Source organism: Panthera onca, chromosome D3 (assembly GCF_046562875.1).
Source record: "Panthera onca isolate mPanOnc1 chromosome D3, mPanOnc1 haplotype 2, whole genome shotgun sequence".
In the NCBI taxonomy this organism is placed as follows: domain Eukaryota; kingdom Metazoa; phylum Chordata; class Mammalia; order Carnivora; family Felidae; genus Panthera; species Panthera onca.
Window position 1 is genome coordinate 5,257,715 of NC_138350.1, and position 22,904 is coordinate 5,280,618.

The 22,904-nt window shown below is 40.9% G+C and overlaps 1 protein-coding gene across 4 annotated transcripts in view; it reads left to right on the forward strand.

Annotated features, from left to right (window-relative positions):
- Positions 1-22,904, forward strand: part of SBNO1 (strawberry notch homolog 1) — a 59,120-nt gene continuing 36,216 nt past the window's right edge. Inside the window, exons 1-7 of one of the 4 annotated variants that reach the window (XM_078435903.2) lie at positions 1-262; positions 8,284-8,415; positions 9,137-9,241; positions 11,177-11,489; positions 15,135-15,235; positions 19,534-19,627; positions 22,483-22,643. In XM_078435903.2, coding sequence (XP_078292029.1) covers positions 8,284-8,415; positions 9,137-9,241; positions 11,177-11,489; positions 15,135-15,235; positions 19,534-19,627; positions 22,483-22,643 — 906 coding nt within the window. In that variant the 5' untranslated portion in view covers positions 1-262. Of the gene's footprint in view, positions 263-8,283; positions 8,416-9,136; positions 9,242-11,176; positions 11,490-15,134; positions 15,236-19,530; positions 19,628-22,482; positions 22,644-22,904 lie in introns of all 4 variants that reach the window. The other 3 variants (XM_078435902.2, XM_078435901.2, XM_078435904.2) reach the window with 3 other exon arrangements.

Below are 22,904 nucleotides of genomic sequence, written 5' to 3' on the forward strand. Positions count from 1 at the left end.
GGGGGGGGGGGAAAGGGAGGAAGTCACGTGGGGCGCGCGGCGCGCGCTGCGTGCGCGCGGCGCCTCGTCCGTCGCCCCACCCCCTCCCCTCCGGCGGGGCGGGGGGGCCGGGGGGAGGGGCGTCAAGATGGCGGCGGGGAGGTAGGCAGAGCCGGACGCCGCTGCTGCCGCCGCCACCGCCGCCTCCGCTCCAGTCGCCTCTAGTTCTTCAAGCTCTCGCCACCCGGGAGAAGCTGTTTCGGCGTCGGATCCCGCGGGGAAAGTAAGTCCTTTCCTTAGCTCTCTTCTGCTTCCACACTCCCCCTCCCGGACAGCCAGCCTCCCACTCCCACCCTCCTCAGGGGGCCGTGTGGGGCCGGGCCGGGGGGGGGGGGGGGCAGCCACCTCACCCCGGCTTGGGGCCTCCCTCGCCCCTCTTCGCCCCCTCAGCTGCGAGCCCCAGGGTTCTCGGGGCCACGGTCCCAGCAGCAGCCCCGCCGCACTCGCTTCCTCCGCCCGTCAGCGCCGGGCCCTGCGGTCGCTGCGCGTGGGGCTCTCGGGCCCCGGGGGCCCCGCTGTCCCGGGCCGGAGGCACCCAGTTTGGGCGGGGAGGCAAGGTCTGCGGACTCCGGCTCCGACTCTACTTGGGTCGCCCCCCTTGCTTTCCCCGCTCCACTCGAGGACTGCGAGGTCCCGGACCCGCAGGAAAGTGAGCTCCGCAATCCTTCAAAAGTCCTCCTGTCGGAGGCTTGCCCCCGGCTTGCGACGAGTGCGGGAGGCGATGGGAGCGCCCCAAATCTGGACCCCACACCCGCAGTTTCCCGATTACCTGGCTCTCAGGGTGTCGAAGCGGTTCGTGGGACACGTGGGGGCCACCTTCAAGCCTCACCGAGCGATCAGGTTAATTTTGTCTCAGGCTCGCTCGCCTCCCAGACCCTAAGCATCTATGCAGAGAAAGGCGGTTGCGGATTTGCTTACCCTGAGAGTGCTTGGCGTAACGAGCATCTAAAGTTCCCCAAACCAGTGCTTGCTGGTGGTTTCCCTGAAGTGGGTTGGGATCGGTTTAACCGCCGAGGAGACTTGGATGTGCCCGAACCCTTGTGATTGTTTCTTTCCTGACCCTGGCGATCCAGCTCCTCCCCTTTCCACCCCGGCTTTGTGCGGCTGTTTGGTTAATGTTTGCGGACCACTAACTTGATCCTCGCACAGAGAAGCCCTTTTTCTGTGCGGGCTCCGTTTACTGTAGGAAGCTTTTGTTTTGGGGAGTCGCTGGTTGAGAAACGTGGGGAGAGACGGGCCAAGAAAACGAGAGTCAAATAAAGCAACGTTTTTATCCATTGAATTGCGCAGCCAATTGTAACCGCACCCGGAAGTTTGTACTAAACACGTGTTGCTGAGGGAAGGTTAAAAGCTGGGTCCCCTTTGACCTTTGAGAGTTGATCATTAGCGGTTTATGTTGGGTTAAATGGTTGTTTGTTTGTATTTTTTTTTTTTTTTTCTAGACAGCCATGATTAGGGACGAAGTAGGGCTTGTACGGAGTCGGCCAGGAGGGTCTAGAAAGCTGTCAAATCCGGAGTTGCCCTGGAGCAGGTAGACTCGGAGACACGAGCCAGCTAACAGTGCGAAGGGGTTCCTTTCCCCCAGTATTTTTACGGCAATCAAGTGATTTTTTTTCCCTAAGCTGCGGGGAAAGCCAGGATCATTGCCCCAAAGACAGTCTGTATGGAATCTCTAGGACAAAATGCAGAATTTGGCACGGGTGCCTTGCATCGGACAGTGATTTTGAGAGCAAGGGAACGTTTCATTTTTGTGTTTCAAGAAGCTGCTTCCAGAATTTCCTTTATCTGGAAAAACATCTATATTCTTTTGGCTTCTGCTCTTTTGTCCCCCAGGCTAACTTAATTACACACAGTTGTCTATAGAATTTTAAGTGAATTTTACTCTAGCTCGTGTATTAGAAGGGGAGGCTTAGTTGGTGGCTGACAGTCCCGTTCATTCATTCATTCGTTGGATGCTGTTAAGTGTCTGGCAGTTTTACTTAAGGGCTTTGCTGAAATCACGTACTGCTTAAAAACGGACAGTGTGGAGATTCTTTCATGCTTTTTAAAATGATTCATCTCAAAGACTCCGGCTGCAGATATATTTCTGCGTTTCTTAGTTTCTAAATTGAGCTTTGATTTGAGACTTGCCTCCTGTGAAGGTCCTGAACGCTCGGATCTGAGATCTGGTCTTGCAGGTACCCTGACTTCATGAGTCTCTCAGTTCCCGTGCTTTGTCTGCCTAAAATTAGTGTAAAGATACTTTCTGAGAAGAACTGCTTTCACATGAAATAGCTAAGTAGTTACCAAAATGATAGGATCCTAAAGTTTTTGCAGTTGTCTTTTTTTTTTTTTTTTTTAATACTGAAGATTGACTTTGATGTCGTTGAACTTATTAGGACAGACTTGGGATACCACTGAAATTTTGTGTAGATGGAAAGATAGGCTCTTGAAGAGCAGGAACTCTGGTTTTATGAGTACAGTACAAAACCCATCAAGTTAACTTGCTTATTTAATTCTTGGGAGGCAGTGTATAGTACAGAGTAGTGATTTTGAAACCTTTTTACTGCATCCCGTGGTATTTTTACGTTGTGTAAACATAATGACATGTTTTACGTTGTGATCTAGTATATACGCACACACGGAACTGAAAAAGTCATGTCGTGAAATGTTTATCCTCTACGCACTCTGCGCTAGTTTTCTGTTCTGTATTGAAATATTTAAGAATGCTGATCATGATACACTGAATTGACTTGACAACTCACTGTGGTGTGACCAGCAGATTGAAAAATATGTTCTAGGGTTAAGAGTACAGTATCTTGGGGGGATGTGGGGTCAGAGCTCCTAGGTTTCTAATTCTGCTCCATGCTTGCTTTGTTGTTACCTTGTTACAGTTCATCTCTCTAAGGCTCAGTTTTTATCTGTGACAAAGGGATAACAGGTAATATTTATTCATGGGTTATCTGGAGGATTAAAAGAGAAAAAAAATCAACACTGTAGTAAATCTCAAGGTGTCTAACCATCTGGATTTGATGGTGGTAATCAAGAAAGTTGTCCCACCCCCTCCATTCTTTCATGTGTTTTTTTGTAAAGCATATTTGAAATTTTGTTATCTGCACATTCCTTTGTGAATCCATTCTTCCTATAAGTTTTGTAGTGAGAGCAGGAAGAGGCAAACTTCAGTGAGCAATTGCTCCCTTGAAAAATAGCTATTAAAAAATACAAATTATATTCCTCAAGGTAATGAAAATCCTTGTTAATGAATTTTTTATATTATCTTTTGTATCTCGTGATGTTCTTTTTTTTGTTGTTGTTTCATTTATTTATTTTGAGAGAGGAAGAGAGAGCGAGAGAGTATGCATGCGTGAAAGGGATAGAGAGAGAGAGGGAGAGAGAATCCCAAGCAAGGCTCCCCACTGTCAGCGCAGAGCCTGATGTGGGGCTTTGAACTCACAAAACGTGAGATCATGACCTGAGCTGAAACCAAGAGTTGGACACTTAACCAACGGAGCCACCCAGGCGCCCCTCTCCTGATGTTCTTAATTAAGGAATTGCATTCAGTAGACACTGAATAAATACCTTGTTCATAGATTATATTAGCTAAATTCTGAGTGGATCATTATCCTTCAACTTCTTAAACTAAATGTCATTCGTTACGTGTGGGCTTTGTAAAAGCAAAGTTGAAGCGGAGTTAAAAGGCAGACATACTTAGCGTTGTTAAGGAGAAAAAGTCCTGTTTGTTATTAGTTCAGGCAAAGAAAGATACTTGCTTTACATAAAGAGGTCTACCAGTGTCCTCTAGGCAACCTAACTGATTAGCTGGACAAATTGAATATGTGACACTTATAGGTAAAAAGGAACTCGTGTTTTATAGAACTAATGTGGAAGTTATTGAATAGATTGCCCACAAGTAAAGTTGTATTTTAGGGAATAAAGCGTTGGATCAGTGATGTGGAAGAAAACCTGTATTTTTGACGTGATACTAATATTTATCCAAATGATATTTAATAGCTAGTAATGTAACATTTATGCAACAGCAATCCTGTAAAATAGGTTCTCTTTTTATTCCCATTTGAGGAAACAAGTTATTACTTGATCACATAAGTTATTATCTGACCGTATTATACTACTAGTGGATGATGTAGCCAGGATTTGAACCCAGATATTGTTTGACCCCATTGTCTGCACACTTGCCACTGCTACAGATAGACCCCTTGTATCTGCCCAGAGCTATAAAGATCTGCTTTAGGTCTCAACAAGAGCAATCTTGTCCTGGTTGATAGGTTTCAGTGTTGGTATTCTCGGTGGGAACTGTACCCTTGCATTCTTCTGATTGGCTGTTGTTTCTCAGGATTCTCTTCCTGCCAAGGATGGCTCTTCATTTCTACTACTGTGTCCTTGTTTCTTATTTATCGTAGATGCTTTCATAGGTGTACTATTTTGAAATAGGTGGTATTTTTGAATGTGTTTATTTATGATAGAAATGGAACCTTTTGTTCATTGTTTCAGATAGAGTCACTCTGAGGTTAGCAATTTTGGGGTTTGTTAAAACATTGCTACATGTTAAACTTCACCTAAGGTCTACGAAATCCTTTGTTAGATACACTGTAACACAGTTCTCTTATATCTACCTAACAGTATTTGCATTTATATTGTATTTAAAGGGTTCAAAGTAAAATTGTTGTTTTTCCTCTCAATAAATCTTACTTGTAAGGTGAGGAGAAGATTGAATAATATAACCTTTTTAAGAGCTCTTTTCACCTGAACGCTGAAATTCTGTGAGTCTGTAATAGTTTCAGAATAGGAAAAGTAAATATTAAGAGTATTGCCTAATGGCATTAGAGAATGGCATTAGATGTTCCTCCATATCCCTTTCCCCCTTTTTCACTCCAAAAAAGTGCAAGTAAAGAATTTGTGCCCAGTTGACTAAGAAAGGATCCCTAGGGGCGCCTGGGTGGCTCAGTCAGTTGGGTGTCCTACTTGGGCTCAGGTCATGATCTCATGGCTTGTGGGTTCGAGCCCTGCATCAGGCTCTGTGCTGACAGCTCAGAGCCTGGAGCCTGCTTCGGATTCTGTGTCTTCGGATTCTGAGTGCCCCTTCCCCATCATGCTCTGTCTCTCTTTCAAAAATAAACATTAAAAAAAAAAAAAAAAAAAAAAAGATCCCTAGATTTTGTGTATAAGATGTATATAAACCTAAAATCTCCTTCATTAACAGCTTGTAAAAGTCATTGTCATTACTAAGTCACTACTGAGGTTAGAGGTCTCAAATTGTTATTCCTGTGAATGAATTTTCAGTAGGTCATTGAGTGTTATTTATAATTGTGCTGTTATTTCTTGTAAAAATACCAAGTTTTTCCCAAATTTTTCCCTTCCCTGATAATATTTTTGTACTTTCAATTCTCACTGTTCAGAAAATATGTTTCAAAAACCTCTCATGAATTTAGTAATGCTTTTCAATGATTTTTTTTCATTAATGATGTTTTTACACTTTTTAGTATAATTAGTTAGGGCTTGGTGTGCCTCTAGTGGATTAATGGATCCCTTGGCCTCCCAAGCGTTCTTTGGTCTGTAGTTTAGGTGTCACTGGTTCAAAACAATGTATTTTTATTTCAAACGTGAGTAAATCATTATTTCTAATATTGACTTTAAAAAGATGACATTTTGATAGTTTCTGGAGTGTTATCAATCAATCTAGGTCAGGATTAGTCATAGCAAGCAGATCAGGACCACCACACATTCACCCAGGTCACTGGATTGAAAATGTTTTTATTTATTTTTTATTTTTAAATGTTTATTTACTTCGAGTGAGCAGGGGAGGTACAGAGTGAAGGAGAGAGAATCTCAAGTAGGTTCTGTGTCGTCAGCATAGAGCTGGATGTGGGGCTTGAACCCACAAACCGTGAGATCATGACCTCAGTCGAAACCAAGAGTCAGATACTTAACTGGCTGAGCCACACGAGCGCCCCTGAAAATGTTTCTAAAGCATTGGCTTAGCTCTCAGTACATGTTTGTACTACATTACTAGGATTAGTTTGTAAAATATGGTCAGCTATTTATTTTACATCTTCATTGGGACATTTCTCCTATTTGTCTCCTCTGTTCATTCCCTTCATACCGTTTCCATCTTGCTGTGCAATAATCTGTCTTCCTTCTGATTTTAATCTCAAACTGGCATTTATTCCAAAGTTAAGTATTGAAACTTCTTAGGTTAGCAACATTGACTTCTTGATCTATTCATTGGAAATTTCGAGAATGCATGGGCTTTGGGAGTTTGAACAATCTAGATCTGGGTAGGTGTAGGTAATATAAGCTTTCCGCGCCTCAGTTTCATCTCTGGAATTATAATACCTACCTTTTTCGGGGTTGTTGTGGGCTCATAGTGTACATGAAGAGCCTAACACTGTGAGCTTTGTAAAAGATACTTAGTTGTCAATTTCCTTTCTGTCCTTCTTCCTGCTCAAAATGTATTCCAAAGACTTCTTTTCCTTTTTCTGAAAAATTTTGGGGGAATCTCATTCGGCTTATCTCTTCTTCCTTGGGGCTGTTTAAGACCCTCTTTAAATTTTTTTTTTTTTCAACGTTTTTTATTTATTTTTGGGACAGAGAGAGACAGAGCATGAACGGGGGAGGGGCAGAGAGAGAGGGAGACACAGAATCGGAAACAGGCTCCGAGCCATCAGCCCAGAGCCTGACGCGGGGCTCAAACTCACGGACCGCGAGATCGTGACCTGGCTGAAGTCGGACGCTTAACCGACTGCGCCACCCAGGCGCCCCTAAGACCCTCTTTAAACAGTCTGCCCTTAGTTTCATTTCTGGGTATCTGTGGTTTCTATCTTAAACTCATTCATGTTTCTGTTAGAACTTCTTTCTAATTGATACTTAGGCTCCTGTGACATAGGCCTACCTAGTAGAGGATTTCTCTGTTAAGTATCTTGCTTTCATTTGAAACAGTATTTCTGCACATTGGAAGTCATGGTCATGGTGACTAACACCTTTCTTTTAGTAGGACATAATGAAAACACTGGCATTTAATTCTGTCACACAGCCTGAGAACAAATGAACTAGCTGAAAATTAGTATATTTATGTAACATGAAATTAGTGTTTTGAGAAAAACAAGTACAGTCATTTTTTTTCCCCGTGTTTATGTATGTAAATTGGTTATTTCAGATAATGACAAAAGTTAAAAATTGAGAAAGTTGTTTTTTTCCCTCTACAAAATGGATAAAAATCTGTTTTGGTGCTAAATTACTTTGATACATTGGATCAAAGTACATTGGTTCCTTAGAGTACAGTTGGAAAACCCAAACCTGAGATGTATTTGCTTGCTTCATTTTCCCCTACTAAACCATATAACTCCTTTTTGGGTCTCCTGGGCTCAAATGCTTATTTTTTCACTTTGTGTTGGCTTATCTCTAATCGTCCATCAATTCATGCTTTTTGTGTATTTCATATTTTCTTTGATCTTAAGAGCTTCTGTATAAACTTAGCCTTATGGATTGTCCTTCCTAAATATCTTGGAATCCATCCCCCCTTCTTTCCACACTGTTATTATAGCACATCATCTCTCTCTTGGTGTGTGTAGCGGTTTCCTAAAATGTGTCTCTGCTTCTGGTCTTATTCTACCCATTCTCAGTTTGCTTCCATACTTCTGTGGAGTAACCTGTCACAAATCTGACTGTGTTCTGCAGTCTTCTATCTGATAACTCTTCAGTGACCCCCACCACCCACGGGATTAAGTGAACTCTCTAGCATTGTATAGAAGGTTGTGGGTGACATTTTCCTCATCTCTCGTCATCACCTATCTGAGCCTTGGATTTCTGTTCTGAGCTTCCGTACCAATGGTAAATTACTCATAAACGTTGTTCTTAAAGTACTAATGTCTTTCATGCCTCCATAAATTGTAATGCACTGTGCAGAAGATGCTTCTTCCCCACCTGGTGATTTCTTCCTTGAGACTCAGTAGTTCCCGGTCGTCTTTGTCCCCTCTCTCCCCAGGCCAAGTTTAACATTCCTTTTCTGTTCCCACCGCATTTTGTACACAAATACTCTTGCTGTGTTTTACATATTTCTCTGTCCTTTCCATCTTGTGAATTTTTTGGAATCAGAGACTATTTCTCGTTAGTCGTTCTTACTTGATATGTAACAGGTTCTTCGTAAATATCAAGTGAATGGATCTAGTAGAAAATGTTCATTTATATTTAGAAGAGAGTTAATTGTCATTTTAAGTTTTTTATGTTAACATTAAATCTTTTGTTCTAAAGATGGTGGAGCCAGGGCAAGATTTACTGCTTGCTGCTTTGAGTGAGAGTGGAATTAGTCCGAATGACCTCTTTGATATTGATGGTGGAGATGCAGGGCTTGCAACTCCAACACCTACTCCTCCAGTTCAGCAGGTAAGAGTTTTCCAAAGCCTCTGTAAAAAGTAGATGGCTTAAATTTCATTTCTACTTACAGAAATAGGTATTAAGATACATTAAAAAAATTTTTTTAATGTTTATTTTTGAGAGAGCGCACGTGTGTAAGTGGGTTAGGGAGGGGCAGAGAGAGAGGGAGACAGAGGATCCTAAGTGGGTTCTGGGAGCCTGATGCAGGGATCAAACCCGCAAACTGAGCCATGAGATCATAACCTGAGCCCAAGTCGGACACTCAACTGACTAAGACACCCAGGCGCCCCAAGACATAATTTTAAATATGCATGTGCATGTTATTTTTATGTTATTAGTCTTCATTCATGAGAGGGACGTTTTTGCAGTGAAAAATTAAGACATTTTCTGCTCTGATATACATATATATTTATATAAGAGAGACGTATTATTTAGAGTTCTTGTGGGAGGGTTGTTAATTTCCTTACTAGTTGTCTTTGTACTTCTTGGGGACCTTCTGAGGTTTCACTATATGCTTTCTCTGAAAGTTAAAATAAGATTCTGGTGTTAGCATAATTTTGTGAAGATGTTGTACTTGGAAAGATTATTACTTTATACTTGGTATCATATTTTTTTGAGGGTAAAACTTTTTTGTTTTTGTTGTTTTAATAAAATGAATACATCTTTGGTTCTTAAAACAGTTCACTCCCATCATATTTTATTTGTTTCTCTGATGTTATTTTCTCCCCAGTCAGTGCCACTTAGTGCATTAGAATTGGGTTTGGAGACCGAAGCAGCAGTTCCTGTTAAACCAGAACAAGAGACAGTACCTACTCCAGCACTGTTAAATGTTAGGGTAAGAACGATTTACATTTGACATTGTTACTGAAATGGTTTAGGATCATAGTCAGAAAATAACCTATAATATGAAGTCATTTTTATCTTACTGGTTCTGCTTTTTGCTGCTTTCCAATATGCTACTCTCACATCCTACTTGCTAAAATAATGCTTTCATTCTTCTGGTAGCTATGTTGATCAAAAGACAATTAGGACAAAACAGAAAATTTTTTGAATTTACTCATTGTAAATGATATAAAATTTGTGAACTACACATTAACCCACTGCACTTAATTTTTCCTTGTTTATTTCAGCTTTTGTCCATTATGTGATCATAATTGTGCTTTAAATACAGAGTTTACCTTAAACGTAGCATTTATGAACTTAAGCCTAGTGGTGTAAAAATTTGATAATTATGATAAATTATTGTCGAGGGTTTTATTTGAAAGTGGTAAGTGTTGGGACGCCTGGTTGGCTCAGTTGGAAAAGCATGTGAGGGTTGTGAGTTTGATCCCCATATTGTGTGTAGAGATTACTTAAATCTTTAAAAGAGTTCCCTGCTTTAAAAAAGGGGGGATAAGTGGCAGCCTACAAAATTCTTATTATAGGAGTCATGGAAAAATACCAAATACTTTGAAGAGGGAAGGAAGTAGAAGTAGACTGAAATTTATAAAAATACTCAGTTGTACTTCAGTCGTTTAAGATCACAGATATTTTATCATTCTCAAATCTTTGACTTTTTTTTCCTGCATTTTTGTCCAGCTTCTAATGTTCCCTCCCCACCCCCCAACTATAAAAAATAAAATGCTATATGGTTTTTCTTAGGCTCAGAGGTGGTACCTGTATTATCACCAATGTTTGATATTGATGATATTGGTGGATTCCCTCGATCATTCATGCAAGATAGGTATTTAAAATGTTGCTTGGGGTTGCCTGGCTGGCTCAGTCAATAGAGCATGGGACTCTTGATCTCGGGGTCATGAGATCAAGTCACACATTGGGTGCAGAGATTACTTAAAAGTAAAATCTTCAAAAAAAAAAATGCTGCTTGGTAGTTTTCTCTTTTAAGTTCTAAATGTTGGTATAGTCTGTATGATAGCAAAGAAAACATTGTATAAGAATCACAGAATGTTAGAAATGGAAAATGGACTTCAGAGAGCCTGGGCCTCCAGGGGTGAAGTGATTTGCTTAAGGTTATTGACCTAGTTGAGGCAGTGCTGGGATTAGAAATACTTTCTCTTCCTAGCCCTTGTATTATATAGGGTTGCAATACATCACAGCTTGCTTGGGATAGTCCTATTTTATGCTTGCTGCCCCTGACAGTTATAGAAAATGTCACACTACTACTATACCTTTTTTTTCCCCCCTCAAAATGGTGTGTTTTAACTTGGTAGTTTATAGTTAGGCATATTTAATTAAAAATACAGCACCAATAGTTTGGTAAGAAAGTCAGTTTTAAATTTTATTTTTTTATTATTAACTTTTAAATGTTTATTTATTTTGAGAGAGGGAGAGAGCCCATACATGTGCACGCATGGGAGCAGGGAAGGGACACAGCGAGAATCCCAAGCACGTTCACAGAGCCCAGTGCGCGGCTTGAATCCACAAACCATGAGATCATGACCTGAACCAAACCAAGTGTTGGATGCTTAACTGAGTGAGCCACTCAGGTGCCCCCCCCCCTTTTTTTTTTTTTTTTTTTTAATTTTAGAGAGGGAGTGAGCAAGGGGAGGGGGCAGAGGGAGAAAGAATCTCAAGCAGGTTCCATGCAGACATCAGGCTCGATCCCATGACTCTGGGATCATGACCTGAGCTGAAATCAAGAGTCAGACACTCAACTGACTGAGCCTCTAGTTTTAGATTTTTAAATGGCCTTCCATGTGTGTGGATCTAGGCTGTGTTAGAGAGTAAAGTACTTCTCAGTGGTCTGATGTGTTATGGTTTTCTTTTATAGCAGCAGCCTCCATCTACTACAACATTTGTGCTGAATCAAATAAATCAGCTTCCGACCTTGGGATCTACAATTGTGATGACTAAAACACCACCTGTAACAACGAATAGGCAGACCATCACATTAACAAAGTTTATCCAGACTACTGCAAACACACGCCCTTCAGTCTCAGCACCAGCAGTACGAAATGCCATGACCTCTGCACCCTCAAAAGACCAGGTTCAGCTGAAGGATCTACTAAAAAATAATAGTCTGAACGAACTCATGAAACTGAAGCCACCAGCTAATATTGCTCAGCCAGTTGCAACAGCAGCTAGTAAGTCTTTCTGTTTTCTATGATGTCACCTGTCTCCCTGAGGTAAGATAGGTCAGTGTGTTTTTAAGGGTTTGCTTGGGTCTTAAAAGAACTGGGCAGGAAGGAGATGTCTGCATGACTCTGTACAATTACAGTATTTATACAGTACAAAGGAGGAAGAAATTTAGAAGCCTTAGCATTTACCTTGAAGTAAAATATGAAATTTCCAGGTGGCTACAATCATTAACACCATGAGATACTGGTTTTATATACTGGGAATAACTGGTTAACACTTTCTTGGTCCTTTAAATCTGTGCTTCTCAAACTTTATGTGATCTTGTTCACAGCCAGAATCAGATTCAGTAGGTCTGGGTGGGGCCCAAGATTCTGCATTTTTCTAACAAGCTTTTTGGAGGTGTTATTGCTGGTGGTCCTTGGACCATGTGTGAGGTAACTGGCTTTAAACTGATACTTTACTGCTTTACTGTGACTTTTACAGCTTTTTGATTTTGCCTGTCACTGGCTTCATTGCTTGTGGATAGTCGTGTATTTAGTAAATTCCCTTTTAAAATACATATGTTTTCATTATAAAATAATTTACTGCATTTTTTTTGAAGAATGAGCACCCATATAATAACTTTCTAAAAAAACAGCTTTATTGAAATATAACGTGCATACGATAAATTTTACCTTTTTAAAGTATACGGTTGAGTAGATTATAGTATATTCACAGTTGTTAAACCATCACCACTAGCTAATCCAGAATATCTTAAGGATAAGGTTTAACGGGAAAAAGTTCCACAGTGGTTTGATTACATTTTTAAAGAGTTCATTTATGCATAAAGAATATAGATTTTGTAGTTTTTCTTTGGAGTTTGTTGTTGCTCATTTATTCAACGAATATTTATTGAGTGCCTTCTATATGCCAAGTACTGTTCTGGGGTTTTGAGGCTATGGCTGGGAGAAAAACTGTTGGAATCTCTGCTCTCATGGAGCTTGCATCCTAGTGGAGAGATGCAGACAATAAACAAAATAAGTTATACAGTACGTCTGATATGGACAAGCTCTGTGGAAAGAAATAGAAAATGGGGTACAGGGCAGGAAGAGGTTACAGTTTTAAGTGGAACATTCAGAGGAAGCTTCGTGTTTAGTGTATTAAGGTAATTTTTAAGGGTAAAATAGAATTAATTGGTGTTTTTAAAAATTTTAGCAATGTCATATTTTAGTAGTATAGTTTTAGAAACTGAAAAATGTGAACTCTTAAGAGGGATATTCTTTCCTTCCCTCTACATTCTGCTGAAATATATTTGAGTGCCTTTTTTTTTATTATTATTTAAAAAAAATTTTTTTTTTTTTTTAACGTTTATTTATTTTTGAGACAGAGAGAGACAGAGCATGAACGGGGGAGGGTCAGAGAGAGGGAGACACAGAATCTGAAACAGGCTCCAGGCTCTGAGCTGTCAGCACAGAGCCCGACACGGGGCTCGAACTCACGAACTGCAAGATCATGACCTGAGCCGAAGTCGGCCGCTTAACCGACTGAGCCACCCAGGCGCCCCTATTTGAGTGCCTTTTATGTAACAGTACCATGGCAGGCACTGTTGGAAATGGTAACTGACCTCAGTCATAGTCTGAGCTGACCACTATTGTATAGTTTTTAGCATAGGAATTGGTGCCTTTTTTTAAAGTAGATTTCCTTGGGATTATTGTATGTTTGGATTAAGGAGGTAGAATGGAGGTTCCTGATGATTTATACTGGCACATAAATAGCATCTTATTAGGGTTTTGGAATGAGGTGATAGGTATTGTACAGTTCCTTTTTCCAAAGGAAAAAGGTATTTGTATTTCTAATTGTGGGAACTAAATAAGTTCTAATACCTGATATAGACCAATATATAATTTAGGGACAGAATTGACTGCTTGGAAGTTGTGCTTATGTTTATAAAGAAGAAGAAGGCTGGGGCGTTCGAAAGCAGTGGTCAAAAAGTGTTTGTAGCGCGATGTAGAACTAACTTTGTCTCCAGTGAGAGATGCAATTAAAAATATCAAATTATTTAATCTTTTCTTTGAGTCCATACCATTGTGGCTTTATGGTTATAGTTTACTCAAGGTCATTGTCCTGAACTAACTGCAGCCTGGCAGCTGGATGCCAACTGAAAAATAATTTTAACTGCCTTAGGACAGATTTTTATTTTCTGCCATGGAGAGCAGGACCGTGGCCCTGACCTGGCTGGGGTGCAGGGCAGCATCTGGGATGGCTCTTGGGAGACTTAGGGGTGGCGTGGGGTGATCAGTTTTGGAAGCAACTTTCATTAAAAGTTTTTGGGTTTGAGGAAATACTGCTGCTTTTTTGAGTGGCTTTCTGAGCATTCTACCCCTCAGAGCACGTGTCCTCATAATGTAAAGAAGACTGTGTTATTGTGAGGGAAGTTCAGAAAGCAAAACAAAACAGGATAGGTTTGGAGCTGATCCCAGTAATACTTAGTAAGTACAGTAACATCTACCACATCCAGTGGAGTAATTTTAAAAAGACAAAAGAGTACAAATCAAGGCCATCTTTGTGTGGAAGCCTGAGAAACCGTCAGACTAGACCAGGGCTGAAAAAGAAACATGTAAGTGAATGCCGAAGATAAGCATACTTTTGTGTTGTAGCAGAGGATCATCTTTTTACTAAAGGGGAAGAACAATAAAAGTATGAAACTGCAAAGAGCAAGATTTTGCATGTTCCTCCCTCACTTAGCTATGGGTGTTACGCCTTTTGGAGCCATGAGCTGTTTGGGTCTCTGGGTTCTGAGTCCGCTTCTGTAACTCTGAACTGTTCACTGGCTCTCCCACAGTTAACGTTAAACAGATAAATCCGTTATCTCTGTTCTGACCTCCTTATTTTGTTAACACTTTGTTATTTTGGAGTCCCAAGTGACAGGCCTCCAAACACTCCCTATCTTTTGGTAGAATAGATCCGATCCGGTCAGTCCTCCTGCTGTGATTGTCACACTGTGGTCTCAAGGATCCCAGGTACCTGAAGCGAGCACTTCAGGGATGTAGGCTGGTTACGGGGCTCTAGACTCCTCAGTCAAGAAGTTCTCCTTGGCCTAGTACTCGAGTTGAAGGATTCAGTTCTCTTGCTGTGTGTAAAAAGAGTTTGCAAACCACTGGTATAGAAGAAGAAAAAATTCATTGTTCGGATCTTTGAGGAGAGGAGGAACGTAGAATTTCCAAATTTTTTTCTTTTTTCCTTCCAAGAAAGAATTATTTTGCCTTGAAAGCAAGTATCATCAACTCAGGTGAGATTGATTCTGTCTTGGTGATAATACCAAGTTTTGTGGGGTTTTTTGATGAACCAAGTGAAGTGTCCCAAAGTAATGCTAGCTCTTGGTGTTTGTGTTGAAAGAAACTATCAGATATTCTGATTAAGGTGTCTTTTTGATAGTTTTCACGTTTCCTGTACACGCATATCCGTTTAAGGTAACTTGTTTTCTAAGGTTAATTCTTACCTCCACGATAACACATTGCCTTGCGTGTTTTTATCCTTATGCTTAATTTAAGGTAGTGATAAGCAGATCGGTATTTTTTCATTTGTGAAGTGGGTAAACTACTGAGTTTTTAAAAAACTGTTGGAAAAGAAATTCAGAAATCGTTCTAAAATGTAATGACTCTCCCCCTCAGCTGATGTAAGCAATGGTACAGTAAAGAAGGAGTCTTCGAATAAAGAAGTAGCGAGAATATGGATAAACGACATGAAAATGAGGAGTTTTTCCCCAACCATGGTGAGTTTTAAAAGCTGTATCTGTATTGTGTTATGGAAGTACACTTGGCTAAAAGTACTCTAAAACAACCCTCAGAAAACTTTTTTGGGGTGAAGGGGGGCTACTCAACTGCATAAACTAATGAGTAAGCATTAAATCTCACTGCAGTAAACTAACCTACTGAACAAGGTGATAATAACTTGCATATTTGATAGGGTGTAGTATTACACGCGGTCCTCACATCCTTTTTTTGTGGATCTCATCTGGTAGACAAAGACAATGCGAGTTAACCAAAAGTGTTGGATAACGGTCCATTTTAGGATTGAACTTGCATGTATGGCTAGTTCTGAGCTGTCAGATCATATAATGTTCTAGTTACAAGTAATCTTTTTCCTTATAGTTTGGAAATGTTGTATGTTTTGGGTTAACTAATTCTGTACATTTATTTCATTGCTGTGTCTAACACTGCATGTGCGTGGTGGGTTTGTTCAAGAGGTATGCTACGTGGTTCCCCCTTCCATAATCACACAGTTTGACAAGCACATGGTGTAAGTGGTAATAGAAGGTACAGCAAAAAGTACATTGGGACAGTCACAATTAGGGTTATGACTTTGGAGGAAGAGGAGGTCTCCCTGGACTCAAATGGCCTGCGACGATTTCATTTTGTGGCAGAGATATAATGGAGATTGGGTGTTGAGTTTGGAGAGACTGTAGGAGGGCATTTTAGGAAGGGAGCTAATGCATTGGCACAGAGGCGGTGGCTATATGTTTAGGTGACCGTAAGCCATGAGGAAGTTCGAATAGTTGGATTTGGCACTTTGGAGGGTTCTGAGTTGAGTTTGAAAGATTTGGACTTGGTGCAGCACCAGTCGGGGCCACCGGAAGTGGAGGATCCTGTTAGTGACTCAGGATGGGCTGGTGGGGGGGAGACCCTTTGGCTAAGTACTCCAGAAGGAAGTATTAGAAATTAAACCTGGGGGACTACAAAGAGAATGATTGGAACAAGGTGAGAGGGAAGAACAAAAGGAAAACATGTAACAATACCAGAGGATTGCTAAGACTTGGGGACGGAATAAGGAACTGGAGACACAGCGCAGCCGTCTGTGCCTGAGGTTTTGAACAGGGACTAGGAGAGTGAATGCTGGCCGGACCCAGTTTACTTAATAGTTGTGTGCCAGCAACTTACATGGAAGTTGATTTTTAGAAAATACAATTGCGTTTTTCTTTTTTCTTTTTTTTTTTAATTTTTTTTTTAAGTTTATTTTTGAGAGAGAGAGAACCAGCCAGGGAGGGGCAGAGAATGGGGGACAGAAGATCCCAAGCATGGCTCGAACTCATGAACCAGGAGATCATGACTGAACCCAAGTCTGACACTTAACCAACTGAGCTACCTACGTACCCTGAGATTGCGTTTTTCTTTAAAAAATGTATGTAGTACTCAGGTTCCCAGTTCAGCTTATGTTTGCCCATAATATGCCAGAAGTTCTTTGTTGTCCTTGCAGTTAAGAAACCTCTAACAGGGAGTGCCTGGGTGGCTTCAGCTCAGGTCATGATCTCTCGATTCGTGAGTTCAAGCCCTGCATGGGGCTCTCTGCACAGAGCACGCTTCAGATACTCTGTCTCCTTCTCTCTCTGCCCCTCCCCCGCTCGTGCTTTTTCTCTCTCTCTCAGAAATAAATATTAAAAAAAAAAGAGGGGCACCTGGGTGGCTCGGTTGGTTTAGCATCCAGCTTTGGCTCAGGTCATGATCCCCCAGTTTGTGGGTTCAAGCCCCACGTCGGGCTCTGTGCTGACAGCGTGGAGCTTGCTTGGAATTTCTCTCTCTCTCTCTCTCTCTCTCTCTCTCTCTGTCTGTCTGTCTGCCTGCTCCTATCCTACTCATTCTCTCCATCCCTCCTCTCTCTCTCTCTCCCTCAAAACCAGTAAACTTTAAAAAAAAAAAAAAAAAGAAAGAAACATCTAACGGGCGCCTGACTGGCTCAGTCCGTGGAGCATGTGACTCTTTTTTTTAAAATTTTTTTTTTTTTTCAACGTTTATTTATTTTTGGGACAGAGAGAGACAGAGCATGAACGGGGGAGGGACAGAGAGAGAGGGAGACACAGAATCGGAAACAGGCTCCAGGCTCTGAGCCATCAGCCCAGAGCCTGACGCGGGGCTCGAACTCACGGACCGTGAGATCGTGACCTGGCTGAAGTCGGACGCTTAACCGACTGCGCCACCCAGGCGCCCCAATGTGACTCTTGATCTTGAGGTCTTGAGTTCTGGCCCCACACTGGGCATAGAGCTTACTTTAAAAAAAAAAAAAAAAATCTGTATCTCTGGCAGAGATCACAAACTGGTAGACTGTGGACCAAAGCCAGTTGACAGATGTGTTTTGTTGGGTGGGACTCCACAGTATTTTGAAAAAATTTGAATTTGTTGCTACCACATAAAAATCCTCTGATTTCCAGGTTCTCCTGAAAAACAGGAGTACCTGACGACCATGGGCCCACATTCCCACCTACACAGGCTCCTGGCTGAGTAGGAACGTGGACTTTGTGTGTTGGGTGGGCGTTCTGCAGGTACCACAGTCTCCCCACTCCCCCTCATTTATCTCCTTGACTTGAAGCTTGGGGACAAGCTCAGTTGCCTTTTTATTGGCTTTGAAATTTACCTGTCTGTCCCTGGATTTTGTGACCAGACAGTAGACCAGCTTATCTTCCAGTTAACACTCTTGGTGATTTTTTTTTTTAATTCAGGTAAGGGAAGATAAGATAGAGGGAGAAGGAAGGAGGCTGGTCATTTAGCATAGTATGCATTCTTTTTTTTTTTTTTTTTTCAATGTTTTGTGTTTTATTTATTTTTGAGAGAGAGAGCATGAGTGGGGGAGGAGCTGAGAGAGGAGGACAGGATCTGAAGCGGGCTCTGCACTGACAGCAGAGAGCCCGATATGGGGCTTGAACTCACAAACTGGGAGATCATGACCTGAAGTCGGAAGCCCAACCCACTGAGCTCCCCAGGTCCCCTAGTCTTATTTGATAACGTGAGGAAAGGGCTGAAGGTGGGATGGGGAAGACACAGAATTTAAGTGATTTAAGCAAGGCCACACAAATTAACAGCAGAATGAGGATTTGTATGTGTTTCTTTGCCAACCCCACTTTGTCTCCGGTTTCTGAAATTGAGTTTTATTTTGGCATACTTTCTAAGAACATTCGGAACTTTTTTGGATTTTTTTCCTAAGGATTCCATGGATTGATGTTGATTGGATGTTTATCTACCATCTCCCTCTTCCTTCCCACTTTTATTGAGCATCTGTTTGCCATCATAACTCTAGACAAAATATAAAGAAATCGAAGAGCCTGTCCTTACCTTTCGATGTTTTGTTATCCTTGGCGTTGCCTGTAGGGCCTGACTGGCTTCTCTCTCTCTTTTTTTTTTTCCCCCTCCTTTTCTGGATATACTGGATTTCACAGATTTTTCTCTATAGTCTTTCTTGAACAAGCACATTAATAAATATCTTTGATGTTGGTTTACTTGTAGTGAAAAGAGGCTTGTTCAGGGGCTTTCTATTCCCCTATTTCTCCCTACCGCTCCTCCTTTAAGATTCTGTGAAGAAAAAAAGGAACATGTGATTGGTAACCATTCACACAAGTTGTCTAGGACAGTCTGGCTTTATTCTAGTTTTCCTGGTGTACTTAACTAATAGCTCCCCATTTCATTTTCACGTGTGCCAAGGATTAGAGAGTAAGTGATAAGACTTTCTTATATGTGATTGTTGTGTTTGTGGAGCCACAGATGTCTGAAGTAAACGCTCCGTCCTTCAGAAGAACCTTTAAATCCAGAGTTTTCTGGGGTTTTAGTTTCAGTGTCCGAGGGAGAGAAGACAGGTGACGTGAAGGTTCGCTAAAATGAGGGTGGGATGTGTGGCTTCAGTGGTTTCTGCCATTGATGTTGTAGGATGAGCTGCTGGGGCTCATCCACCTTCCTTCCTAAGCCTTTTGGTCCTTCTCTTCCTGGAACTGACAAGGACTAAGGTTAGAAAGAGTTCTGGGCATCAGGGAGGGTGGTAGGCAAAGGGGAGAGTAGTTTGAGAGGTAGTGACTGGAAGGAAGGTGGAGCCCTGACGTGACCCAGCGGTGCGTTAGAGCTGAGAGTAGGGCATGGATTATCTTTGCTCATCAGAGAAGCACGGAAGAACCAAAGTATGATCCAGCTTTGAGGGAACATAGAAGAGGAATGTCATGTTTCCAAGACTGAAGATTGCTAGTGTTCCTACAGAGGAGTTTTCCTGTGTGTTGGCTGGACCTCCAGTCTCTGATTATGCTCTATGTTACAGAAGGTCCCTGTTGTGAAAGAGGAAGATGAACCAGAGGAGGAAGATGAAGAAGAAATGGGTCATGCAGAAACCTACGCAGAATATATGCCAATAAAACGTATGTCTTTGGGATTTGTCAAAATGATGAAAGACTTTTGGGTTCCTCTTGAACTTAAGTAACTTTCCCACACATGTTATTACTGATTAGGATCTATCAATATTGGGTACCTTGGAATTTGACAAGTGTGAGCCTTATAATCTGTTTTAAACTATTACAGGTTTTAAAATATCTAGGTGAAAATTTTACTGGTGTATTTTTTCCTACAGAAAGTTAAAACTGTTTTGGGTTGAAGTCCTTTAAAACTAAGAGGAAAAAAGCTTGGGCTTTATTTTGTTTCAAGTTAATTTTGCTCATGTCAGCAGCAGGTATAAAATCATAGTGAATTATAGAGGCGTAAGTCTGTACCTTAGCTTTATATACTTTATGCAAACAAAAGCATGGGAATCTTAAAAATACAATGTGCTATTTATTTCAATAGTGTACATTAACATTTCTCCCTTTTTGGCATAACAACCATGTTTTATTTTTTTAGTGACCACTGTACTATGTCAAACTGAAAATTAATAGTTTTTAACTTTGGTAGAAAAATGTTCACTTTGGGTGGCTCAGTTGGTTAAGTGCCCGACTCTTGATTTAGGTTCACTCAGGTCACGATCTCATGGTTGTGCATTTGAGCCCAGTGGGGCTTCAGTTCGGCATGGAGCTTGCTTGAGATTCTCCCTCTCCCCACCTCCCTCCTGCCTCGAGCATGTACTCCCTCCCTCTCAAAAAAAAAAAAATGTTCACTCTCATTATATGGTGGTGATAAGATGGAAAAAATATACACATGGCTAGAATCTTTTATGTACTCTGAGTTTCTATAAAAAGCCACTAATATTACCACTTGAACTAAAAAATCTGTTTACCAACTGTGTATGGACTTCAAGCTCCCATAATTTTCTGGCCATTTAAAAAGAAGTTATTTATTTTTAATGTTTATTTTTTTAAATTTTTTTTTTTCAACGTTTTTTTATTTATTTTTGGGACAGAGAGAGACAGAGCATGAACGGGGGAGGGGCAGAGAGAGAGGGAGACACAGAATCGGAAACAGGCTCCAGGCTCCGAGCCATCGGCCCAGAGCCTGATGCGGGGCTCGAACTCACGGACCGCGAGATCGTGACCTGGCTGAAGTCGGAGGCTTAACCGACTGCGCCACCCAGGCGCCCCAATTTTTAATGTTTATTTTTGAGAGAGAGCGTGTATGCATGTGAGTGGGACAGGAGAAGGTGCAGAAAGAGAGAGGAATAGAGAATGCAAAGCGGGCTCCACACTGACAGCAGAGTGCTGGATGTGTGGGGCCTTGAACCCATGAACCATGAGATCGTGACCTGAGCCGACATTGGACGCTCAACCTACTGAGCCACCCAGGTGTCTCTATTTATTTATTTAAGTTTATGTATTTTGAGAGAGCGAGCCAGGGAAGGACAGGGAGAGAGGGAACCCCCAAGCAGGTGCATGGTGTTAGTACAGAACCCGACTCGGGACTTAATGTCATAAACTGTGAGAACTGAAACCTGAGCTGAAACCCAGGAGTCAGACACCTGATTGACGGAGCTACCCAGGTGCCCCTAAAATGAACTTTAGAAGTAAAAGAAAAACAATTTTTTTAATTAAATTTTATTTTTTAATTGAAATCCAAGTTAGTGAACATACAGTAAAAATAATTGGTTTTTTTAATTTTTTTTTATTTTTTATTTTTTTAATATATGAAATTTACTGTCAAATTGGTTAAAATAATTGTTTTTTGACGAACTTTAAAGAGCACTTGGCTTGCTCAGCTGGTAGAACATGTAGCTTTTGATTTCAGAGTTGTAAGTTCGAGCCCCACGTTGGATGTGGAAGCTACTTAAAAATAATACATACACATATACTTACATACCTGTATAAATTTTTAAACTACGAACTTCAGGTTGTGGTATCCGAAATGGGTAGTTTCCCCCTCCCACCCATAATAGTTCATAAAAGGATTGAGAGTTTATCCGTGGCCCTTGAAACCAAAGTCAGCAAACTAAATTTGGACTTTTGCTTGTTTTTATAAAGTTTTATTGGAACATAACCACGCGCGTGAGTTTATTTATTTATTGGCTATGGCTGCTTTTACTTTGCTACAATACCGATGTTCAGTAACACCAGATACTCTGCAAAGCTGGAAATATTTATTGTCTGACCATATATAGAAAAGGTTTGCTGATCTCTGTTTAAAGCTATTCACATAGGGGCGCCTGGGTGGCTCAGTCGGTTAAGCGTCCGACTTCAGCTCAGGTCACGATCTCACGGTCCGTGAGTTCGAGCCCCGCGTCGGGCTCTGGGCTGATGGCTCAGAGCCTGGAACCTGCTTCCGATTCTGTGTCTCCCTCTCTCTCTGCCCCTCCCCCGTTCATGTTCTGTCTCTCTCTGTCTCAAAAATAAAAAAAAAAAATAAAGCTATTCACATAATGCATTTTAGGGAATTAGTTGCTGTTTAATTTTATGGCCAAGATTTCCATTAAAATCCCTTTCAAAATAAAATTACATTCCAAACTTTTGTTTCACTGATGCAAGGGAGTGATTCATTCAAATAAATTCCCAAATCTAGGATTGTGTTTGTTGCTATTGGAGAACCTGATGGTATGAACCAAGTCCATATTTTTCTAGACTTTTTTAATCAGCGGGTCTTTATTTAAAGCATGAGTATTTGATAAATAGGTCCTTTTAGTCAAATTTAAATAGTAATTTACCACCCATCAATGCCTTTATAGAATCCTGAAGTGTATAGTTACTTATTTACTTTTACTTTTTCTATGATAGGAAAAATATGGCAATATCATATAATAAAACTGGAAGTGTTATTACCTAGAAAAATTAAAATGGAGTTTTTTTAATTTTTCGTTCAGTAAAAATTGGCCTACGTCATCCAGATGCTGTAGTGGAAACTAGTTCTTTATCCAGTGTTACTCCTCCTGATGTTTGGTACAAAACATCCATTTCTGAAGAAACCATTGATAATGGCTGGTTATCAGCGTTACAGCTTGAGGCAATTACTTATGCAGCACAGGTAAGCAATAATATTTCGTAGCTACATACAATATTTATCTTTGAATGCTGGTCCATATAATACAGTTGTTTTAATGCAAAGGTTAAGTTTTCCTTGCATGAAAAACTTGTGAATGTGATTTTTATAGAAGTTTCACGTGTCTGATAATTAAAGAGGTAGCATGGATTCAGGAGGTGCGCGTTTCTACTAGAAATGACAAATGTTACAGCCTTTTTGGAATGTGTATTAAAATTAAAAATACATATATCTTAAGGCGTCTGG